The sequence below is a fragment of the Takifugu flavidus genome, chromosome 16, assembly GCF_003711565.1.
Source record: "Takifugu flavidus isolate HTHZ2018 chromosome 16, ASM371156v2, whole genome shotgun sequence".
NCBI classification, from domain to species: Eukaryota; Metazoa; Chordata; class Actinopteri; order Tetraodontiformes; family Tetraodontidae; genus Takifugu; species Takifugu flavidus.
Window position 1 is genome coordinate 3,711,384 of NC_079535.1, and position 11,995 is coordinate 3,723,378.

At 45.0% G+C, this 11,995-nt stretch overlaps 1 protein-coding gene across 5 annotated transcripts; it reads right to left on the reverse strand.

Annotated features, from left to right (window-relative positions):
- Positions 1–410: 410 nt before the first annotated feature.
- On the reverse strand, positions 411–11,986 carry asxl2 (ASXL transcriptional regulator 2). Of its 5 annotated transcripts, XM_057058537.1 has the most exons (13): positions 11,709–11,986; positions 10,530–10,612; positions 9,439–9,547; positions 9,227–9,359; positions 8,317–8,435; positions 7,374–7,488; positions 7,068–7,127; positions 6,656–6,816; positions 6,335–6,431; positions 6,106–6,211; positions 4,250–4,928; positions 3,356–3,896; positions 411–3,250 (listed from the first exon to the last, which is right to left on the reverse strand). In XM_057058537.1, exons 1-13 carry the CDS (start codon positions 11,763–11,765, stop codon positions 2,157–2,159), a joined length of 3,354 nt encoding a protein of 1,117 aa, XP_056914517.1. In that variant the 5' UTR covers positions 11,766–11,986; the 3' UTR covers positions 411–2,156. The 5 variants fall into 5 exon arrangements, with proteins under 5 accessions (XP_056914517.1, XP_056914515.1, XP_056914514.1 ...); XM_057058535.1 differs by having other exon boundaries at positions 411–3,896; positions 9,227–9,356; XM_057058534.1 differs by having other exon boundaries at positions 411–3,896.
- Between the last annotated feature and the right edge of the window lie 9 nt (positions 11,987–11,995).

Genomic DNA, 11,995 nt, shown 5'->3' on the forward strand with positions numbered 1-11,995 from the left:
TGCTGATCATTTGTCTGATCCATCATTGGGGTACGTCTGTTAGCTCAGGGGTTCCTGTTCTCATGTTCTATACGTCTGCCTTCCAAAATAAGAGGAAAATGAGAGAATAGCGACTCCATCACATCTGACAGAGAGGCTGTGTGGGAAAATACTGCTGGACGGAGCGTCCTAACAGGATGTTTGGACGTGTTTACGGTACATGACAACACTGGACGTTCTTTCCCACTTGAGTTTGGTGTGAACACAAAAGTGCACCTGCACCCGAAACAGATCATTAAAAAAATCGTGTTTTGTCCTGAGAGGAAGAGATCAGGAGGTTGAGTATCTTCACACATGAGAGTAAAGACGTATTTACTGGGTCACCTGCGCTGTTGTTGATGCAGTCTGTGAGCAAAAATAAGACAAAATCCTTCTCTTGTCATTATTTATTCATAATACTCTATACCTCTTGATAAAATACACTTTGTTTACAACTGCTGATTACTATAATACATTCACTGTGAGTTTAAATGGAGACAAAAAGACACAGATAATAAGAAATTCTTGTATATCAGAAGGGCGGGGAGGTTCCCTCTGCCCTCAGTCCTGAATGGACGCACACACAATTGGATCTATGCGTGGCTCACTTCAGGTCAAATTATTAACAAAAATGTCAGCTGCCTTCTGGTTTGATTGAAGGATTTTGTACAGTACAGTCCCCCAGAGGAGAGATCTGCCCTGCCAACACATTCCAATAAAACCTAAATACAACAGGGGATAAATTAAACGTTTCCTTAAAAATCTCTGTTATAACCCCGTTTAAAGACATTTTAAGAGGGTAATGACAGCTAAACTTACACATCAGACATCTTGATGGAACAATACAGACCAAAAACCAAAAAAATAGACTAAAAGGAACTAAAAACAATGGTCTGTCCAGCATGAAAAATCAAAGGAAAAACTAATATATTATTATAGCAAATACCCTGTTGATTTCCCAAAGAAATTAGCAAATATGTTTTTATATTAAAATATATTAATTAAAATATATTACTTTAATTAATCAAACATTTCAAAGCAAATTCTGATTAATTTCTTTCTCTTTAAGGTGACTTTGGATTGCTGTTGAAGATGACTCCTCACACTGGCCTGTTTTAAGCACGCTCACGTGCGCTAAAGTAAGCAGCTCCACGGTCTTAACATCGTCATAGTGCAGCTCCATCCCAGTGTTACCATTAAAAAGACAGTACATTATAGTATGCGGACACGTGGCAGCACATGTGACGCTCTTAAGTGTTGGGATGCAACATTTAGCGTCAACACGCTAACCTGATAAACAGCTGGATATGCTGAGCCCGGAGTGCTGCACGGTTCGGAACCTTGGTGACGACTGAAACTATTTACATTTCAAAAAATAAACTAAATTAGCTTAATTTGCTCCCCTTGAGTGTTTTAGTTCCACCTGCGTGACTATGGTAAAAACCCAAAGAACTGGGGATCGGGGGGGGCAATAGGTTCACACGGTAGGAAATGAAAAGAAGAATCACCGTAATATCATAAATAAATGACTCTGGTTTGTCCCTAGATTTGATTTTAAGTGCTGTACAGTTGTTACTGGCCTAAATTCAGGAGTTTTTCAAGTGCTTGGTAACAAATATCTGATGTGCAACAAGCTTTAGTAATAAACTTCCTTTTATACTCTTTCTAAAGTTATACATGCACTTTCTAGTATTTAAATCTGAGTGTTCTCTATTATAAATGTACAGTTTTTATAAAAAATAGTTATTGTAATATGCACTTCCCTGCCAAGCGTGCGTAAATGCCAAGTAGGAGGTAATCTACGACCAATGATTATCATTAACGCCCCTTTTGACTCTCACCTAGGCCCAAATACGAAAAAGGATCAGGCTAAAACACAACAGTCATTATGTTCTAGAAAAATAGCAACATTCTTTTTCCCTCGTTTTGTTTGGAAAAAAGCCCCAAACTACACATATTATAAAAATATATCACGTGGCTCCGAGCCAAGTGCAAATGCTGCCAGATTCTAGGTTTGTCAGATTGAGCGTCTGATTGAAATCTGAAGGACACGAGGAAGAGGAGGCCCTCCGCCGGGGTTCCTCGCCGGTCCGAGGGCGACCGCATGCTGGTTGCTGGAAGCTGGAATCAAACTCTCATCATCGTACAACTAAGCAAGACACGCAAAGTTTTGAGGGGCCGATGCAGTCGTCGTGGCAAAAGGCGCCGCATCCTTTACACATGATCATGGCCTTGAGCCGGCAGTAGCATTGAGACTGGACGTCCTCCATGCCGGAGCTCTCCATGAAGGACTGCTCGGCGGAGGGCTCGTCCTGACCGCTGTGGTCCAAAGGGTGACCGGCGGGGATGGTGGTGACGGTCACCGAGAAAGACATCACGCTGCCGTTGATTCCGCCCACGTCGGTCTCTGAGGACGACGTGCAGGCGCCGCTCCCTGCACCGCCGGGGTTCAAAGCAAGAGGCACAGACATGCTGATGGTGCCGCCGTAGCACGCCGCCGCCGCCGCCGCGTCCTGGTTGTCCAATGTTCTCTGAAAGGCAGGTGGCTGCTGGTGACTGGGGTCCGCTTGGGAACGATATGGCTGGGGGATTCCTTGATGACTGCTGCAGAGTTGGAGGTCCCTTCGGTGTGACTGAGAGAAGGAGCTGGTGTCTTTGGCTGCCGCGCCGGCGCCGTTGCTGTTAGCGCCCGCCGCGCTGTCCTCTGATCCAGGCTCCCTCTTTACACGCTGAACGCTCCCCGTGTTGACGGAGCTGATTACTGAGTATCCCGGGTTCTCGATTTTAACCGCAGAAACCACAGGGGAAATGTAACCGGCTGGTTCTGGTTCCAGACCTGCCTCCTCTCCTTCTGCGCTTTCACGTTTTAAACTGAACACAGAGGCGTTGGTTGAGGCGGGCTGACGCGTTCTCCTGCTCTCGGTCCCTCGGCCGTATGTGGACACGTTAAGCAGATAGTGCCCGGTCATGGCGGGCTTCGGCATCCTCTTACGTCCAAGAAGTCGTTCGGACATCCTGGGCTGGTTCTGGGGCTCTTCCACATGCACCAGTGGAGGAAACTTGTGCTGAGGGCCCAGGCTACCATACAGCTGGCTCTGCTGGACCTTCCTCTGCATTAGAGCCTGGAGGATCTGCTCCTGAGTGTCCTTGTCTGGAAGTTCTCTGTGATGTCTGGTGTGATCTGAGACAACTCTTCCTGATGAGTGTGACGTGTGTTTATCAGTCCAGTGTTCTGCAGAGACAAACGCCTTCCCTTTACTGACACAGGATGAAGTGGACTTTACTTCCAAACCTGAGGGTGGTTTAGGAAGGATCTGCTCCAGAGGAACCTCTTTACCCTGAAGTAGCTGAGTGACCAGAGGGTTGTTTGCAGGGATATAGGTGCCTGTTCTGGTGAGTGTTGCAGAGAGTGAAGGGCTTTCTTGTCCCTTCAGGGAACTTTCCTTCCATGGTGCTCCTGCACGGGTCGGACCCTCATTTCCTTTGTGTCTATCATCAGACTGCGCTGCGTATGGTGTCTGAGACGGGTTTAGGCTTATCTGAGCTACAGAGTCTACTGGGCGTGATGGGGGTGTGCTGGTCTGATGGGCTGTTGTCCTGGCCGACGCAGGCAGGGACGTTGGGCTGGGGCCTAGTGACGACAGGGCCTGCTCCCCGCCGCCTCCACCTGGCCCCGGGTCTGTCACAGCTCCCTTACACACAGATGATAACGCAGCCGCTGCTGCTCGCTGTGCTCGGGCCAGCTGAGCTTTGGCTTTGATGTCTGCCAACGTCCGCGCGCCGGTGCGAACTGGGCTGCTGAGTGGGGCCGCGAGTGGAGTTCTGGGTGACACTTGACTGGGTGACAGTGGAACAGAAAGAATTCTAGAAACTGGGATCTGAAAAAAGACAAAAAAACCCCAATTTTATCAAGAAATGAATAAACAAAATCAATTGCTTAACATTCTTTTCTACAATCCAGTTCAATATAGCTTCCTTGCTATAAAAAAGCCTCCTCACACCTACAACAACCTCCTCCAGCAGGCTAATTCATGTATTTATTCTGAAGGTTAACTGAGAGTGAAAAATAATAGCAGTTGTTTTCATTATCCGTGACACCTTCGCTGCCTCTGACGCCTTTGAAAGCAACGGCGAAGACAAAAATCCCCAACTTGTTAGAGGGACCTTCAAAGCAGGCTGCTGGCATGTTTTGATATGGATGAGGCGAGGCAGATCTGAAAAGACACCATACCTTAAGTGGTGGAACCCTTGGATTTGTTGCTAAAACTGGTGTAGAGGGGCTCGATGTGGATGATGCAGGAGGAGACACGGAGGAGATTGAAGACACTGAGGAAACTGATGACAATCTGGGCCTTTTTTCTGGCGTCACTTCTCCCTCCAGCTCACTGAAGGCTGCCCTTTTCAGAGGCTCTGAGTGGGTGGCGGTCTCCATACTGACTTCAGTGGTCTGCTCAGCAGACTTGTGCACAGAGGCCAGCTCTTCTTTTAACCCTGCCCTGGTCTCCGCAGGGATGATGTTGTCCACAGGGCGTTCTCGTTTCTCTTGTTTAACTTCCTTTTTAAGCTCCTTTTCATGCAGTGTCCCTACTAAGGCCAGGTCAGTCCCTCTCGCTACCTCAGGTGTTGGCACAGCCTGCGCCGCTGTGTTCATCTTGGATTCCTCAGCCAGCTGTGAACGCCGTGTCTTCATGGGCTCTGTGGTGAAAGCCTGTTCTTTCTGACCTGATGCTGGTTTCTGAGCTCCCTGCACTGTCACTGTGTTCTTCCCAACAACCATATCAGCCTGGGTCCTGTCTCTAGTCCTCTTGGGATCCTCCAGTGCCACCATGTGAGGCGATGGCTGACTTCCAGACTCCTGATTCTGATCAGTCCCTGTCAGCATTTTGGAATCCTCAAAGCTGAGGCCAGAACTACAGAGAGAGAGAAGAGAGAAATAACCTCACAATCTCAAAATACTGGCTTTTGTAAAAGGTCTCGAATGGAACACAAAAATGCCAATGACTCAAAACGTTTTCCACCTCACAGCTGTATCGTGTATCCATGTTAAAGCACTAGTCATCCATCAGTCTTAACACAGAAGTAAAAGGTCAAGATCTTTCTGAGTGGGTGTATCAGGACATTTTTCAAAGTCTCCTTTATAAATGAGTTAATGCCCTCTGCAGGTCTGCTGGATTCCTCCCTGGGGCGTGCTGATGTGATTTACAGCGCTCGCAGCAGACGATTCCACCTGTAAATTATCACTGTTTTGGATTTTGTGATGTGTTGCATTCCACATCTAAATGTTTAATGGGAGGGTTGGCTTACAAAGAGCAGATACAAAGAGTCCTCAAATATTCAAAGGGTAATACTGTATATGAGCATTTTTGAAATGCTACATTTGGAGGCCAGCCACAAGCTGCATGTGGTGAATATCTTAGCAGCATTTCTTGTGGAAAAATAGTTTCGCAAAGTTTTCCACTGCTGGGATGGTGGTGGAGACCCAGATGTAGTTGTTACCAAACGGAGAGAAGATCACAGCTTTATGGCGCCGTTTTTTAAACTGGCTACCACAATCGGCAGCTCGAAAACGTGCCCTTTAAAGGCCTCTGATATTATAAAACCTAATAAAAAGGATCTGCAGCCTTTCACAGATGGACCACCAAAACTCCTTGATTGACAATTCGCAACACGATGAGTTCCCATTTGAAAGCAATGAATGGAGTTTTTTTAGGCTTTGAGTCCCTCAATACAATCTGATGAATGCTCTGAATGATCCTATTGTAGTTGTCAGTGATCCAGTTCCATATTGCCCTGAAGGAATCTCAGCGTGGTTATTATCCCCCCTGTAATGTGAGAGGAAAGGTGACTGTGTTTATCTTAACAGGTGTCTTTAACCTATGTGGAACATCACTCAGCGCTGCATATTCCTGCTAACACCCCGCCCTCTAACAACAATGCACGACTGAAATTGGATATTGCATCTTGCTTAACATATAATAGATGATAATCATAGAATATCAATAAAAAATCTGCCTTTTGGCATCTGGGAAATGTGGAGAAATCATACCTCCACAGTTACAATGAAAAAATGGCGAAAGGAGAACCTACTTTTCACCGTAATAGTTTTCAAAGAACGCCTCCTTCCAGTGCTCCACTTTCTTTTCCTTTTCAGTTTCTTGCCTCATTCGTAGCTGCAACTCTGGAGTAAATTCCCCTGTAAGTGAAAAAAGTTATGTAACAAAAAGACAAAGAAAGGTTACACTGCAGTTTACCCAGTGACATAACTGTGACTGTGAAGCAAAAGCTGTTAAGATGGACTGGAAACGGTCACACTGACCCTCAGCCAGTCTCTCCTTCCATGACTGGGCTGCTGATGTGAAGAACTCATTGTTTAAGGCAGAACTGGTGACCTTCAGAAGGCCGTCCATGCAAGCCTGGAGGGAGAACACAATGTTATGACTAACACATCCACTATAGTATGCAGAATCAAGGACCATCGATAAGAAACAGAGGAGTGTATTTAGTACATTCAGAAGAACACAAGTGCACAAACTCAACTGAAAAGTCTCTTGTAACTGAGGCTTTGAACCCATAACCTGCTGTGAGGCAACTGTGCTAACCACTGTATAACAATGCCGCGTGAAGCGTGTGAAATCACCTGACGATCAACTTCAGGCAGGAGTGTGAGCAGCCTCTGTTGGCACTCGGGGGGCAGGATCGAAAAAGTGTGTTTATTGATGATCGCTCGCAGGTTGGTGTTGACCAAAATGGAGTCTGGGGTTTCCACGTCAATCTTGCACTTTGTACGTTTCAGCTGCCCTGTGGTACAATACAGGAAATAGCTGCTCAGACCGGCTGAGCATTGCAGGAACCTGAGGTACGTTCAGTTATTTGTAATTCTTTTAATAACTGAGTTTCCAACAATAAGTATGTTGTGATATTGGCGGCATGGCACCTTTTTAAGATGACTTGCTAAGAAAAACAAAACCAAAATGCAGCTAAAAACCCCACAATCCTACATTGCTCTGGATCAACGGCTCACGTTATTTTGAGTTATTTGCCTAATTCACCTGCATTGAGACGACCTGACCTTGGGGAAACTTTCCGTGGAACAACTGGGTGACATAAATCTGTCCGGACACAAAGAAGAGAAATGGCTAAAAGGAAAAGAACTTCACATTGTTTCCAATCACACATCGATGGTAATAAAACCATACCTTTTTTTATTTTAACTGTCTGTAATAATGCAAAGCACACAAAAATCTGGAAAATTTCTAAAAGAAAATAATGTCTTCGCCTACATTTTCTTGGCTTTGTGTGTTTAACTATCATTTTCATTTAGTCTTGTTCCAGTCAATAAAACAGCCTCCACCTACCAGTTGTAGTAATGTCCGCCATATCTTTGATGGTTTTCAGAAGCAGCCTGGGACTGGAGGTGGTTGGCATCCCCCCTTGTCTACGCTGGTTTCTTTGTTGCTGCTGCTTCAAGGCCTGGAAATGAGCAAAATAAGGGAGGAACAGATACCCAGCAGGATGAGAAAAGCAGAGTCTGTGTAACCTTGTGTTTTCCTGCAACTACGCCCCCAGAGCCACTTGCCTGGTTAAATAACAAGTAAGTAACAGTGCAGCAGTGGAACATAGGTTGCATAACTTAAGAATAAATCAACATTTTGTTGTAAATCTCTCAAGAACTGGATCTCACCAGAGGCTCAATACCAACAGACAACAGATGTAATCCAAAGCAGACCGCGTCTTTCTTTTAACAGAAATAACAAAAGATATTACAAAAGACAACACACTACTCCAGCACTTATACTTTAGCCAAATGGCCATCTTGTAGCATCCATAAATGAATGCAAACCGCTCTCCCAAAGCTGTAAATTCCACACCAGCACAGATGGAATGAATTACAAGCTGTGCAATCAAGTGAAATCTAATTAAATGGAACACAACAGGCACCAAGCTGCCAATAGGAAAATTCGGAGGGGATGGATTATGAGGACATTAATACTGTAAAACCAGCTATAGGCTTCTGCCCCTGAAGCCACATTGTTTTAGTAATCAGTTCAAGATGTCGCACAGACAAGGAATGGAGGAATAATTTCAGGTTCTACCCACAATTACTGTCTCAAAAAGTGACTGTTACATGTCAGCTGAAAAGTAAGCATTTAAGCCTGGAAATAACGAGATAAACAGTGGACGGGCGATAATCTGACTCCTATTCAGACTCATTTTTGACTGGAAGTGTACGAGCGTGCTGCACCTTTTCACGCCGTCGGTAAAAAGCAGTAAGAAAAGGGAACGGAGGAGCCACTGTACCTGTTTCAAAGCTTTCTTGCTGTGTTTCTGCGAGGGAGAGATGAGTTTACTGGTGGGGACAGAAGGCGAGGAGCATCGAGGCTGCGGCGAGGACGGCTGTGACTGCAGCTTAGAGGGAACTACAAAGAAGACAAGCGTATGAAACAGATGTCACAAAATACACTTCCTGAGGGTGGTGTACAGACTTCTGCACATCATGCTTTTGTTATGGTGAAACTGAAACCAAGGCGAAGGACAAGGTTAGAGGTTGCATTACCTGGCAAAAATATGTGAGCTGGCAGAGCATTGCAGTAATCCTACTGTTGCATATTCACACGGACAACTGTGAACAACCTCTACTAACACTCCGTTTGCATTATTCATCATTTTCCTTTGCACAGTTATTTGCTCAACAGAATTTAACTTGTGCATAATGAGGAAGTGGTCATGAGTTGCACCGAGAAAATATGGCTTCCTGTTTAACTGTAACCTAGAATAGTCACGTGACAGGCGGAAATGGAGAGGATCAGAAATCACTCGCCCCGGGGAAGGCAAAATATGTCGCACTTGAAGCAGAAACGCTCCTTCTCCACAGCGCAATGAGGCAACAACAGAGGAGCAAGAGCTGAAAAGCTGTGAGCGCCAACTGCTCCTAGGTTCTTCACACGGACAGCGTGACAGATAACACTGTTCTTCACTATCAACACGTCCTACAGCACTCAAGGTTTGTTCACATGATAAGACAGTGTGGCTTTTCCTTAGAAGAAGCTCTTAACTTGTCTCTCCTTCAGCTACCATTGTGTCTCACAATAAAGCAAAGTAACCAATAGAAACAACAGCCAGGCAACACTGCTCTTGACTCAATGTAATGCCAACATCATCATTTGTGTTACCATAAAGAATCTGTCTTCTCATTAAACACACGTCCTACCTCTTCGCATCCACCTTCCTCTCCGGCCCTCTTGACTGATGTTGTTCTCTCTGCTTTGGGTGTCAGAAAGAGTGTCACTGCTCTCCTCAGACTCCTCCTCAGACAGCTCCTTTGCCACATCTGAGATGTCCTTCTAAAGAAATAGAAGATTAAATGAACATCAACCAGTCTCAGGGAAGGGCAACATTAAACTGCGCTTGTGTCCGACTAACCTTTAAAGTGTAGACCCCCATTCTGCCTGGAACTTTGTAAAAAATTCCCTCCTCACCACGAGAGTTTGTGTGCAGCATTGCATTCAGGCACGCCAGCGGCGAGGTGCCACTAAATCATGAGAAAAACACGCTAATTATGCACCTGTTCTCCGACACCGATCGCAGCTGGGGGAAGTGTGAAGAGGGTCAAATGCTGAGTGTGACGACTGGGGAGAGACTAGCTATCATGCACCACGGGGGGACGTCCAGGCTCGAGTCAGAGTCACGTCAACTGTAATTCTGAGGTTCTATTACTGAATAACAACAGAAAATCAGTCAGTACTTATCGCTGGTCTTCTATCACTCAGCTCCACATAAACTATTATGTTTGTGGCAACAAATTCATTGTTAAAATAACTGACATTAAGTGAATTAAGGTTGTGCAGTCATACCCCAGGAGTTGGAGTCATGCAAGAAAGGTTTATAGTTAAGGAATTATTTTTCTTTAAACCATTTTCAGCTGCAGTTATTTAGTCTAATATATATTGAAATTGCTATAAGCACGTCAATTAAAATGTCTGGTAATAAAAGGCATTGAGCTTTAGGGGGAGAGGCACCAGCTGCTTTTCATTTAAGACAGTGAACTATAATGTAAATAGCTAACAGGTGAAATTAATTTTGAACCAGTAAACTTGTTGCAAGCGTGCATGCAGCTGCAGCAACTTCTCAGCAGCGCCCATCGTTACTGTGTTGGAGACAACTGGGAGCTGTACATGTCTGTAGAATCACTACATGGGAAACGAGTCATTATGCAACTGAAATTCCAGGCTACTGTTAATAACATGCAAAAGGCAAAACCACAGTGGCATTGTAGTAAGTTGGTTAACAGGTGGGGACTAGCTGTTTCTTACCTTCTGGATGACAAGAGTGTAAATGAAACAAAAAGAAATAAAACCAGTGTTAAGTAAAATAACCAGAAGTGCTAATGTGTAAAAAAGAAAGCAAAGGGAATGGGAACAACAACAGAAGGAGAAACCTGTTCGGCTTTCAGGTGAAGACGTTGCACAGTAAAACAGGGCGATTTAAAGCTCCAATGTCAGTCAAACATCTACCTTATTTCCTTCAGCCTTTCTCTTTGGATCACCTGCAAGATCTCCTTGTGGCTCATGGGTGTGTTGGGGTATTTCTCCAAAACCTGAAAGAGCACAATAAAATGAGCGAGAATGTCACAGCATATTGTGCAAATGTCAAAACCTTCTTTTGAATCTAACCAAAAACAACATGTACTGTTCAGAGCAACCCAATATTTCATTTTAGCCTCTAAATTTTTGTTACATTTTGTTGAGGTCCAATCGTGACATTTAAAGCATGTTTGCATTCATTTTTCTGATAATAAATGACTATAACCTAATAGTTACCTAATAATTTCTACATATTAACTGCATATTCAATTATTATTATATTATTATTTTAATATTAGCGAATTGCAGTTAGCTGCAGATGAACACATTAAATGAATGCCTTAATTCACCAAAATATACCTCGCAGTCCAGTCAGTATTGTATTACTGCAATGTGTTTGGAATTTCAGTTAAAAAACAAACTTTGTGCGCGTCAAGATACTTACGATATAACAATGTAATAACTGCAGAGTGACGCTGTATGACGCTATATTTCCAATAGCCAGTTAACGCATCACTGACCCAACATGTCATGGTAGCACCCATCCAACATGTTTGCTAATTCAGACTGATTAGCATGCTACGCTTGAGCGATAGCTATAATGCTATTAAGTCATTAGTGTCTCCCCAGCCATTGGCACGCAAACGATTCATTGTCCATGAAATGCAATAATAGAGGGAAGGCGGTAAATGTGGCGTGTCTTGGGTTTTACTGCGTTTTATTTTACGGTGACAAGACTTGTTGACGGAGTAAGTCGCATTAGCGGGACTTAGCATGCTAACGTCGGTAGCGCTCAACACCGACGCGACCACCTCGCGATTACTTTCGTCGTGTCACACTGTCTCGCCGACAGGCGGAGGGGTGTTTATGGGGTACAAGCTTGGGTCCGGACGGCTGACGTTTGTCTGAGCTGCCCTAATGGCCGACGGGCGAGCAACGTCGGGCGGCTGCTGACAGCAACAACTGACCGTCAACACGGGCCTCGCGCACTGAAGGCAACATTTCGTCTCGAGCAGCAGGTCATGAACTCATAAACACGGTGGCGCGAGCGAGTGGGAGCGTCCGGGCAAAACAACCGCGACACGGGACAGAACGAAGCGCGTAGAATACCGTTTTAGCGGCTTCCGCCCACGTCCTCCCCTTTTTCTTCTTCTGCCTCTCCCGCATGGCTGGTGTCTTGTGGCGGAGTAGCGCTGAACGTGTCTGCTCCACTTGGGTGTTTTAGTTAAGATCCACTCCGTCTGCCATGTTGGGCTTACTGTAAAGAGTCACGTGACCCCGCGGGAGACGTCATCTTACTGTATAGAGCTGTCATTTAGAGCTGTATAGAGCTGTCATTTAGAGTTGTTATTTAAAAGTCCGCAACTTCCCCACATGTGTTTGCACGGATGTCACCC